Below are 11,693 nucleotides of genomic sequence, written 5' to 3'. Positions count from 1 at the left end.
GCGGGGGGGGGGGGGGGGGGGGGGGGGGGGGGGGGGGTAGGTGTAGGTTATCGGTCATCCAAGGTGAGTTTAAAATCAAGGGTCACTGGACTTGGTTAAAGAGATTTAAAGACGTTTCGTCTCTCACCCAAGAGACTTCTTTAGTTCTGGCTGACTGGTAGGGAAACTCAGCTATTTAACTTCTGTGGTTATCAAGATGATCGTCTTAGTTCGTTAGTGCTCCTGGTTGTAACTGCAGTCGTTGTGGTCGTTGGAGACAGCCGAGGCCAAGTCTAAACGACCATCGTTGGCGTTCACCTGAGGCCAAAAGTTCAGTTATCCTATCACCTAACACTCAAGCTGCTTTGATGATGTGCGGTCGGGTCCTACAATAAAACTGACAAAGGTGAAGTTATGGATGGGTGGTTATCTACTTTGAACGTTTTCCCGGTTTGTCTTTGCTTGATACATTTTAGCCAATGGTGAATATAACAACTGTAGCCTACTATTAGTGTACAATAAACTGCCCTCGCCTATGGTAGTCACACGTTTTTTGTTTTTTTAAAACTCAGTAAAGTTTAATTTGGTAAAATTCAGCAATAGTACAGTTAGTCCACCCACATCAGTGGATGTGTTTAAACTCTATGTAAGACTACCTGTAAGCCACACACAAAACATCACAGTAGAGGATGAAAGTTCATTATTGATCTTGGAAACAGTGATTCAATCACGATGCTGAAGTAAACTTCAGATTCTGCAGTTAAGAAGAAACGTAAGGAAAACTTAAACTTACATTGCTGAACTTCGTCTAAAACCCACCTTCAGATTTGTAAAACCTTATTATATTTGTAAAAAATATAAATGTATGTTTTTCTAGTTGTTTTTACACATGGACCACATGGGACCAGGTCCAGAACATGGTGTGTTTTAAAGAAATTTGTAAAGCTTTGGCCTCTCTGGGACAAACTTGTCCAGGTTTGACAGCTCTAGGCATAGTGGCTTTTGATAGGAACCTGTTCCAATGTGGTCTACATGTGAGGAAAAACGTAAAAGTCACCCTTAAATCTGAAACTGTGTTTTAAAGAAACTTTAGTCCCTCTGGTAAAATCTAGTCTAGATTTGACCACTCTAGGCAACGTGGTCCACATGTAAAAATACATTATCGTCCTTTTTCCACAACAGTAAGTAGGTGCAAAAAAACGTCGTATCATAAGTTCCTCTAAACTGTCGAAACGGAAGCTGCGAATCGGAAACTAACTTTATCGTGGATGTATTATCACAAAGCTGTTTGATGTGGTTGAAAGTGCTGGAATAAGCTAGTAAGTGGGCCTTTAGTTAATTTTTTTTTCTAAGTTATAAATAAGACAAGAAGAATGGCATAAAAATATTCCCAGAGAAGCATAAATTGGACTAAGTAGGTTACACAACAAAGACTGATGCGCATCTTCGTAGACTTTATTTTCTGTTAGTCCATTGGCTATGGCGACCGTTTGTCATGGTATTAGCCAATCATTGAACGGGCTGCTTATTTGGGGCGGTTGTCATTTTTTTAGACGCTTGCGCAACTCAATGTTGTGATTTTAACTGTAGCAACATGTCTGCCTCCATGGTGCGAGCGACCGTCCGAGCGGTCAGCAAAAGAAAGATACTGCCTACAAGAGCTGCACTGACACTGGTAAGTTATAAACAGTGGTTGTAAACGCATGTGAATCACCTATCTGTCCGTTCAGAATATGTTTATTCTGAGTGTGCCGTCAACGATGCTTTACGTTACGTGATCCAAAGTTAGCTGCGCTAGCTAACCATCTGTGACTTGAACGTTAACTTATACACGGTACAACCAGAGACGTTGGTACAACTCGGTATCTCCTTTTACGTAACTTCCCTGTAACATAAATTTTACCGTGTTGATGATCTTCTATAGCAGATTTACACAGTAGGGCGGTTATATAAGACTGACGTTTGGTCGTAAAATCGTAATTGTCCTTTAACTAACTTAATCTAGATGCTAAGGTTACTCCCAGGCAAGGTAAGGTGCTAAGCTAAGATGTTGCTTGGTAGTGAGCCACGGACTGTTATGTTCCTTAATAGCGGCCGTTTGCTGTACATTTAGCAATCAGACACGATACAGAAAATCGTGTAAAGCCATACAACTTGAAGTTATTGCTCTTTTGGAATCAGTAATCTGCGTCAAAATCGACGCAGGCGATGTCGAAATATCCTGGCTTTCAGTCCCTAACGCAAAAATGTTGTGCATCATTTTCCATAATGCAACCAATAACACGAACATATTTTCCTTTTAAAGTCCACACTTTGCTCCCATGTCCAGCCATTAGACAATATACTTTTTTCACAAGCAGAGTTTCAGTCCTCCTGAGTAGTAAACTGACCTTTATACCTGAAATTAATGGATTGCCCATTTTTATTCACAACACAAAAAAAATATTGTTGCAATAGACCTGTATGAAACTAGCTGGTATTAGTATTATTGAGTTTGTAATATAATGTAATATGAGTTACTTTTTTAATTCTAACACTAAGTAGACTCTAACAACAGTTAATTATAAATGGGGTTAATCAAATACCAGGCTAGAATCAGTGTGCATGAAAGATACCACAATTTAAAGTGAAACAAGTGAAAGGAACATTTTGAATAAATAAGTGGAGAAACATTATGAATGGAGATGCTACGGGGCACGAGGGCTCACTAAATGATTGGATGAGTATGTAAATGATGTGAATCATGTTCTGTGGCCTTCACAGTTAAACACAGTTTAACACATCGTGTTAATGTGTGTGTTGATGAGGTAATACACTTCAGTTACCACATCTCAACCCAGTAGATCCCAGGTGGGTGATTATAGAGGCTTGTGGTAGCTAGACACCTTACTGAAATACTTAATTTTGTTTTTTCCTTTAATTTATCACTCCTCTCTATCTGTCGCATGTTCTCTTCAGTATTTCCCCAAATTCACTGTCACTTTTTACTCTTTGCTGTGTAATAGAGGCAAACATACTAGAAAAGGATCTGTAGTCTATGGGAAAAACTACATATGATGTAAATGAATTGACTAGCAAGCTGTCAGTGCAGCGTCATTGTTATGGGCGGGAGAAAAATGTGTTGATATTGAATAGCAGCATGACGAACGCCCGCTGACAGTGCTGTTGTAAGATAATGTGTGCGCATGGTGGTCTGAGCTGATAAAGGTCGTGTGCTGAAGTAACCGACGTCTCTCAATGCTGAGGCAAATGCAGATGACGTGCCATTAAAGGGTTCTGCTGTACATATTTTCTTTAATAAATAACTTGACACCTTTTAATATAAAAATTTGTTTAAGTGGGAGAGTTAGCAAAAGTAGCATGTGCGCTTAACCATTATACCCCTTATGGATTAAGATTCAAAGTGTGTGTGTGGGGGGTGGGGGGGGGATAAAGATTTGTTATTATTTTTGTCTTTTTCAGCATGTGTTATTGTGGTCCTTTATCTGCATGTGTATCTTCATGTTTGTTCCTAAAAAAATGATTTAAAGAAACAACAATTTAAATCCAGTGCTAAATCAGAGTGGGGTGAGGGAATAAATTGATATAGGACAGTATCACGATGTTTTCCGGGGCAATACTGTATGGCTACATGGATGTAACAAGTTTTTGACTTTATCATTCCACGTGGTTGACAGCATAGTTATGAAACCACTCCAGGCTGTGACACAGTTGGAATGTATTGCATATTTTGGCTTCAGCAGCACAGTTGCTCACAGAGATCAACACAGCGGCTTTAAGGGATTAGCACCATGTGGCTAATGTAGTTCACCTCAGTCTCCCAAATGCCTCCACGTGAGAGCCCAAACACTGGGATCCGTCCTTTTTTGCACTCAATTACAGCAGGAGGGTACGGGATGCAGGTTATTTCATTATACTGTATACCTGCTCATTTCAGACAAGTTTGTGTCTTTAAAGTGGACAGAAAGCATCATTAACAGCCATAGAAACTTGAACCTGCACCATAGTCTGCTTCTTTATTGTAATTCTTCTGCTCCGTATGTTCAGCATGGTCACAGTTTTGTGAAAATATACTGCTGCCATGTAAGTATATAGTAGCTGTGAGTTGTAACCTTCTACCATGTGCTTTCTTTTCTTTAGACTCCATCGGCTGTGAGCAAGATCAGGTTATTGTTGCAGAACAAGCCGGAATATGTGAGTAATTCATACTGTGGACATTCACAGAAACGTATAATAAAGCAGAAGAGTACTATTCTTTTGTAATGGCAGCAGGGAGCTGTCTTTGGTTTTCATTTAATTGTTGTTCTCATCAAAAGCATTCATCCTCCTATGCTTCAGGTGGTTAAAAAGTAAACTTTTATTAATATCTTAGGACATTTTATCTTTACCGAATATGTAAGGGGAAATAATAAGGCCACACAATCATTTCTTTTCCTTCGCCGGCTTTTGGGTAAAAGATTTCTTGAAGTGAAATTTAAAGGCGCTGTAAGGACAATGTTTAGTAATGTCTAGTGGCGGGAGACTACAAAACATCAGCAAACATCTGTTATTCCGCAACATTTAAAAATATGTTTGTTCTCTTTTTTTAAGAAATTGAATATTAGATTGTAGCTCAGAGGTAAATCTACGTCTGGCTCTTTGTAGATCGGTTTGAAGGTCGGAGTGAGAACACGTGGCTGTAATGGGCTGACTTACACACTGGACTACACCAAGGAGAAAGACAAGTCTGATGAGGAAGTGCTGCAGGATGGTAAGCTATGGGTTAATGATTCACAGCATTGCTGTCTGCCACAGTAAAAATCTTTGACACTACCACAAGGGGGTGCATAAGTTGGAATTGTTAAAATTCTACGTGTAGTGGCTTTAATAAAAAATATGTATTTGTAGTGTTCAACGTATAAACAAAGCCACGTCAGTCTGGCCGAGTATTAAAGCCAAGGTTTGAACTTGGGAGTAGTAACGGCTTTACTGTGACTCGCTTGCAGGTGTGAGGGTGTTCATAGAGAAGAAGGCTCAGCTGACCCTTCTGGGAACTGAGATGGACTTTGTGGAGTCAAAACTGTCCAGTGAATTTGTCTTCAACAATCCCAACATCAAGGGCACATGCGGCTGTGGCGAAAGCTTCAATATCTGAGGACCATGGAGCCTCGGCCCTCCCGCACCCTCCCCGCTCCAAACCCCTGTCCCACCCATAAAGACTGAGAGACTGAATGCTAACGAGGAAGACGGACATGAGGAAATCTCTGAGATGTGGACGTGCCTGCGTTTCTACAAATGCTCTTCCTGCAGACCACTCGTACACACACATTCGTGAAACCCAGTTATGCATGTTCATGCTTAGAGAAAGGTTTTAATACAATCAGTGTAGTCAAAACCGTCTCAGCAAATTGATTTTAGGCCCAGATACCTCCTGATGTTGACAACTGCTTTTTTTGTTTGTTTTTTTTTCATTCTTAGAACCTCAGAAGGACCTCAGAAGCAGGGTGTTTTTTAATTTAGAGACTCGCTGCCGTCTCGCACACACACGCACATTATCTTCAGATTTCATCACGACCTTTACGCAGGAGGATATGGTACAACATGACCAACAACGTGCTCACTGAAGCTGAGAGGTGATCAGGTTTAAGTTGGTAAAGCTAAGAGAATGACGGTGTACCACCTATCATTCAGTGATGTACCAGCAGAATGCAAAAGGGGAAGCGTTTTAGTGTCTTGAAACTGCTTTATTAGTTTGTAAAGTATATATTTATCTCTGTGTACATATAAAGAATGTAAATCACCCTTGAACAACAAACGCACAACAAAACAACACACCAAACATGTATCCCTCACAGAAGAATACATGAGGTTTATGTTGGATTATATTTTGCTTGATCAAAGCCAGAACTTTGATCAAGCAAGACTTTATGCTCTTAAGATGTGTAACCTGTGCAATATGTCTGTGTACAGATGAAATAATAAAAAATAGCTAAATCCTGTATTATGAAATCGTGTGGCCACTGTTTAATGTGTTGGCAGTTTCTTGTGCCTGGATGACAAACTTAGACCGGTTGTTATGGAGATGGGTCAGTTGTTATTAGAATCTTCTTCTCTGTTGTGATTGGTGATCATTCGGTTGTCAGAACCAGATGGATTTTGTGTCACTGTTTCATTACACTGTACATCTGTTTCTGCAGCCAGCTGATGAACTGTCGTCACTTCTTTCAGGCAGGAGGTACTGCTGTATTAAAAGATTTATTTTAATCATCTGTATTTTAGTTTTTTAACATTACTGAACTAACAAGTGGGCACTTGGCTTGCTTTTGTAAAGGTCATTTGGGGTCATGGACAATCAAAACAAGGATGGAGAGACAGACAGCAGAGAGTCTTGTGGACTTAAGGTAGTGAAAAATTAGATTTACAACAAGATGTTAACTCTGAAATAACTGGTTGCTTTTGAATGCTGTAGGTTTGTAAAAGATGAATGAAATCACAAGGGGGGGGGGGGGGGGGGGGGGGGGGGGGGAGGGATGTACAGACATTCCAGTTTTACTTTTTCACTTTATTTAGTAGTAGTCCACTCACCACTCTCCAGCAGCTAAAAGCTCCGCTATGTTGGGTAACTTTGTCTGTATGACGGTTTGGTGCTGGGTGGTTATCAGAACCTTTTTAGTGAAAAGTAGCTGCTTGCGGCATCCAGAAAAGATCCTGATAACAGAATGAATCAAAACAGTAATGTTGCTTCCTGGAAAACAATGAGCTAAAAGATGCTAAAAGGCTTTGTTGAGCTGGGAGTCAGCTGATTGTGGGTTTGTCACTGCCATCACCCACTTTCTCATTGCAAAAATAAAAATGTTGCTTAGCACAGCTTTAAATGTATTGTTGTGAAAGATACTGTTTCAAACAAAGTGGGTGCTCTTCAACCTGATAACTCAAGTAACTGCAAGTTAATTCCTCCTGAATAAGCAGTGACATAATGTTTTCATTTTCTTGCTGTACTTCCTTTTGATTTTATTGTGTTTGTGCAAAGTACAGCGTGTTTAGTAAGAAAATAAGGCCAAGTGTTCAAAAACCCCCACCTACTTAAACTGGATTCATATCATTATATCACTGAAAAACTCTCCCTCTGCTCCCTGTCTCAGATTTCAGAGTTACTAAAGGCTTTGGCTGAGAGGAAATCACCACCATGTGACAAGACACATACTGACCCCCGAAACATCAGCACCACCCTCTCCATCTTAAAGAACACAGGGACAGGCACTTTGAACACCCATATGACCTTTAGATCCAGTGCTGTCCTCCCTGAAAACATCAACCGGTTGTCCAAGTGTCAGTTTAAGAGGCGGGATCACCTGAGTGAAAGCTTAAACACCTCAGTACCTGTTCCTGCGGTGGCCTCATCTCAGGAGGGACAACTGCAACCCAGCTTAGCATTCCCAAATCCTGCCATTATTGCACACCTAGTGGACAAGTCTAAGATGCTGCCCTCTGACCCTGTCTCCTCTATTGCAGAACGACTCATAAAGCACGAGATGCATCCACACATTCTGGGTGTGCAGCGCTGGACCAAACAGCAGTCCTTTGAACCGCTGCCTAAACAGATGCCCCAAACTGGTCAATAAGCAATTAGTCGTTACATTCTCAGATTCACAGATACATAGATCCTTTATAGAACTCCTTCCACACAACTAGGCCGGAGAGGCCAAGGTGGTTTTACATTTTGTTTTCTCAAGATAATGTGACTTGTAATGAAAATTTGATACATGCAGTAACAAAGTCATTATTTGAGATATTGTACTACCTATCCCTAATGAAAAGCAGTTATAGGGCTTCATAAGGTTTACAAGTTGTAACTAACTGCTTTATTAATGTCTATTTTTGTAATACTTTATAGATCAGTAGTTAATCATTGATTAGGATGATATTTGCGTTGCCAGGTTGTGAAAAATCTCTTTAGCAAGTGTACATCCTCACATAAAGACGTAATGTCAAGGAAAGTAAATAAACACTTTCTCTCCTCCATATTAATGGTTAGTTACAGATATATAAAGCATTAATAAATTATGTTTTAACATTAATAAAACAATTTGTTACAACTGATAAACCATATACGTTTTTGGCACAAATATAAATCATGGCATTTTTACAAGAAAGCAAAACATAGAGGTAATGACTTCCACTGCTTCTATGGCTTGCCACAAGTTTCAGCCCTATTTGACAATTTGGTCTTGCTGAAGAGACACACTCACTGCAGGAGAGCTGTTTCATGAAAAGTTCTCAATTAATTGATGATTTTTCTTAAGGTCATGATAAAAAATTATAAATGAATGAGACGTGAAATGGTGATGTAACCGTAATAATATTATAACAGAGCATTTTCTTGTGATCATGTAATAATTTCATTTGCGTGAATGCCTTGTGTTCTTACTGGGAAAAAGGCATCAGTAGAGTAACATGGTTTAGGTGCATAAAGAGACCAATCAGTAGATCAATAGTCGATCCTTCACTAATTGTTGTTATGCTTGATCCCGATTCAGAGCCAACGAATGAATGTATTTTTAAGGACTTGACGACCTCCAGAAGGAGCTGTTTGTAGGCGCTAGAATCCAGAGTAACTCTCAGAAGGCTTGGAAAACTACTCGCCACATCTTAGCAGAATCCACTTCTTTACCAACCAGTTAAAGAAAGTCAAAGACAGAAAAGATAAAATCCGCCTGAAACCAGTAAACAGTTTGCCTGTTTAAAAAAAAGTAAAAAAATTACATACCATTTGTTTGTGCAACACGGACCATTGTTGCAGTACTCGTTAGACACAAGGTTTATTTAAGGAGTCGTGTGTTCCACATTCAGCAAACACTGTCTGAATATGCTCTATGTGCACTCTCTTCCACAGTAATGCATTTAGTAAAGTAAATCTAAAAATATGAAACATCCAGTGACACTTCAAAATCCTGTTTTTGTTCAGTAGCCCTGAACACATCTTAAAGATGCCTTATTTGTGACGACAAGCTCAAATCATATTTGTTTGTTGCACACATGAGCATAATTCCTCTGAAATACTAGTTTTCATTCATTTGATTTAATCTCAAGCCAAATAATATCAAATGATTTTTAGATATTTGATGTCCAGGAGAATATGTTAAAAAAAAAGCAAAAAAAAACAAAACAACAACTGCAAAAACAGCAAAGTCACTTTAACACTTAAACACTTTATTTACTCTGTCACGCTGTGCAGTTGGCAAGGTTTGCCACTTTGCAGCCAAGGCCATGATGGATGTAATGACAGCTTTAAAAGGTATTTGTTTTGCTTGAAGTGTGTGTGTGTGGGGGGGGAGATCAGGCTGTACTGTCACCACGACCCCCAGCTGCCTCCATGAGTCATTCATTTCAATTTTGGTTTGCAGGTTACGTCCCAGACTGATAGAAATTTGAAGATATTTGGTTAAATTTCAGATTCTACTTTTCCACACTTGGCTCAGCTGTACTCAGGTTTAGCTGCAGTTTCAGTTGAAGCTTGCATTGACCACAACTTCTGGATGTTAACGTGATGAATTGAATCGAACTGATTTTATTGATTCCAGCTGCAGTCACTTTACAGGGCACTCAGTCCTGGGTAATTATAGGTGAAGATGCAGATTTAGTTTTAAAGCTCCTATCACATCAGTCTGTCTTGTATTCACATAAACGTTCACAAGCAACATGACTCATGTCTCCTCCAACCCCCACCTTCACCAGTCATGGTGGTCTATAACAGTGCTTTCATCTCAGACCTGCAAAGAACAAAACAGCAGCCCATCACTGACCGACACGAGACAAAAACCTTACAGAGCAGAGAGGGGAACACTGATTCAAACAGGCACAACACAGGTAAGAAAAGCTTTTTATAAAGGAAAAAACTATATTTATATTTAATTTGCCTTTGCCTTTAATAAATCCAAAGTAGGAAGTATTCATTTAAATAACTTAAATAAAGATGATAAGTTTAAATGTACCACTTTTTTCTTTACTTTGATATTGTAATTTTTTGTGTTTCGTCTGTATGGTGTAGAGAAACCGATACTGTCTTGATCTGAGACAGACACCGCAGTAACATAAGAGGAGATTCATGTAACAGTGTTGCATGTAACATAGAAATATTCCTGTCTTTTATTTACGAAGATGATGGTGGAAACAGCAGCCAGTCACGGCCCAGATTGTGGGTCTGTGTGCAACAAGTCCGCAGCTCTGGAGGGCCAAGGGCCACCCGTGTTGGTCGACGCCTGGCTGGTCCCCACTTTCTTCAGCCTCATCATGCTGGTTGGCCTGGTTGGGAACTCGCTGGTCATCCATGTGGTCACCAAGCACCAGCAGATGAAGACCGTCACCAACATTTACATAGGTAACATTAATAAGACATATTCTTTTAAAAAATATATGTAGTATCAGTACGTTCAGTGAAAGAAATGTGTTTTTGAAACTGCAGTAGCTTGATAATATAGGAAGTGGCATGCCCCACACAGAAGGTTACAGGGCTAAAAAAAGGAAATTCCTAAGAAAATTGTGACTTTGCAAAGTAAAAAGAGAGAACATAGATGAGGGCACTCTTTCTGTGGGACAGTGGGACAAAGAGGCAGAGTTGACTGGTTACAGTGGGACAAAGAGGCTTAGTTGACTGGTTACAGTGGGACAGGGAGGCTGAGTGGACTGGTTACAGTGGGACAAAGAGGCTGAGTTGACTGGTTACAGTGGGGCAGAGAGGCTGAGTTGACTGGTTACAGTGGGACAGAGAGGCTGAGTTGACTGGTTACAGTGGGACAGAGAGGCTGAGTTGACTGGTTCCAGTGGGACAGAGAGGCTGAGTGGACTGGTTACAATGGGACAAAGAGGCTGAGTAGACTGGTTACAGTGGGACAAAGAGGCTTAGTTGACTGGTTACAGTGGGACAGAGAGGCTGAGTGGACTGGTTACAGTGGGACAAAGAGGCTGAGTTGACTGGTTACAGTGGGACAGAGAGGCTGAGTTGACTGGTTACAGTGGGACAAAGAGGCTTAGTTGACTGGTTACAGTGGGACAAAGAGGCTGAGTTGACTGGTTACAGTGGGACAAAGAGGCTGAGTTGACTGGTTACAGTGGGACAGAGAGGCTGAGTGGACTGGTTACAGTGGGACAAAGAGGCTGAGTTGACTGGTTACAGTGGGACAGAGAGGCTGAGTGGACTGGTTACAGTGGGACAAAGAGGCTGAGTTGACTGGTTACAGTGGGACAGGGAGGCTGAGTTGACTGGTTCCAGTGGGACAAAGAGGCTTAGTTGACTGGTTACAGTGGGACAGGGAGGCTGAGTGGACTGGTTACAGTGGGACAAAGAGGCTGAGTTGACTGGTTACAGTGGGACAGAGAGGCTGAGTTGACTGGTTACAGTGGGACAAAGAGGCTTAGTTGACTGGTTACAGTGGGACAGGGAGGCTGAGTTGACTGGTTACAGTGGGACAGAGAGGCTGAGTTGACTGGTTACAGTGGGACAAAGAGGCTGAGTTGACTGGTTCCAGTGGGACAGAGAGGCTGAGTGGACTGGTTACAGTGGGACAAAGAGGCTTAGTTGACTGGTTCCAGTGGGACAGAGAGGCTGAGTGGACTGGTTACAATGGGACAAAGAGGCTTAGTTGACTGGTTACAGTGGGACAGAGAGGCTGAGTTGACTGGTTCCAGTGGGACAGAGAGGCTGAGTGGACTGGTTACAGTGGGACAAAGAGGCTGAG

General features: G+C 40.9%; 2 protein-coding genes across 4 annotated transcripts in view; both read left to right on the top strand.

Moving 5' to 3' along the window:
• The first annotated feature begins 1,520 nt into the window (after window positions 1-1,520).
• isca1 (iron-sulfur cluster assembly 1) lies at window positions 1,521-5,957 on the top strand. 2 transcript variants are annotated; one of them, XM_046035353.1, is made up of 4 exons: window positions 1,521-1,654; window positions 4,120-4,173; window positions 4,624-4,729; window positions 4,965-5,957. In XM_046035353.1, exons 1-4 carry the CDS (start codon window positions 1,574-1,576, stop codon window positions 5,111-5,113), a joined length of 390 nt encoding a protein of 129 aa, XP_045891309.1. In that variant the 5' UTR covers window positions 1,521-1,573; the 3' UTR covers window positions 5,114-5,957. The 2 variants fall into 2 exon arrangements, with proteins under 2 accessions (XP_045891309.1, XP_045891310.1); XM_046035354.1 differs by lacking the exon at window positions 1,521-1,654 and adding an exon at window positions 1,970-2,008.
• Window positions 5,958-7,435: 1,478 nt separating this feature from the next.
• Window positions 7,436-11,693, top strand: part of kiss1rb (KISS1 receptor b) — an 11,763-nt gene continuing 7,505 nt past the window's right edge. For both annotated transcript variants that reach the window (XM_046035351.1, XM_046035352.1), the window contains exons 1-3: window positions 7,436-7,665; window positions 9,694-9,825; window positions 10,117-10,336. In XM_046035351.1, coding sequence (XP_045891307.1) covers window positions 10,117-10,336 — 220 coding nt within the window. In that variant the 5' untranslated portion in view covers window positions 7,436-7,665; window positions 9,694-9,825. The remainder of the gene's footprint in view (window positions 7,666-9,693; window positions 9,826-10,116; window positions 10,337-11,693) is intronic.

This window comes from Micropterus dolomieu, linkage group LG21, assembly GCF_021292245.1.
Source record: "Micropterus dolomieu isolate WLL.071019.BEF.003 ecotype Adirondacks linkage group LG21, ASM2129224v1, whole genome shotgun sequence".
NCBI lineage: Eukaryota > Metazoa > Chordata > Actinopteri > Centrarchiformes > Centrarchidae > Micropterus > Micropterus dolomieu.
This window is presented reverse-complemented; position numbering and strand designations above follow the sequence as displayed.

Coding starts and splice junctions, on each gene's coding strand:
- isca1 (XM_046035353.1), top strand. CDS start 1,574: ATGTCTGCCTCCATGGTGCGAGCGACCGTCCGAGCGGTCAGCAAAAGA. Junction 4,174..4,623: donor TGCAGAACAAGCCGGAATAT/GTGAGTAATTCA, acceptor GGCTCTTTGTAG/ATCGGTTTGAAGGTCGGAGT. Junction 4,730..4,964: donor TGAGGAAGTGCTGCAGGATG/GTAAGCTATGGG, acceptor ACTCGCTTGCAG/GTGTGAGGGTGTTCATAGAG.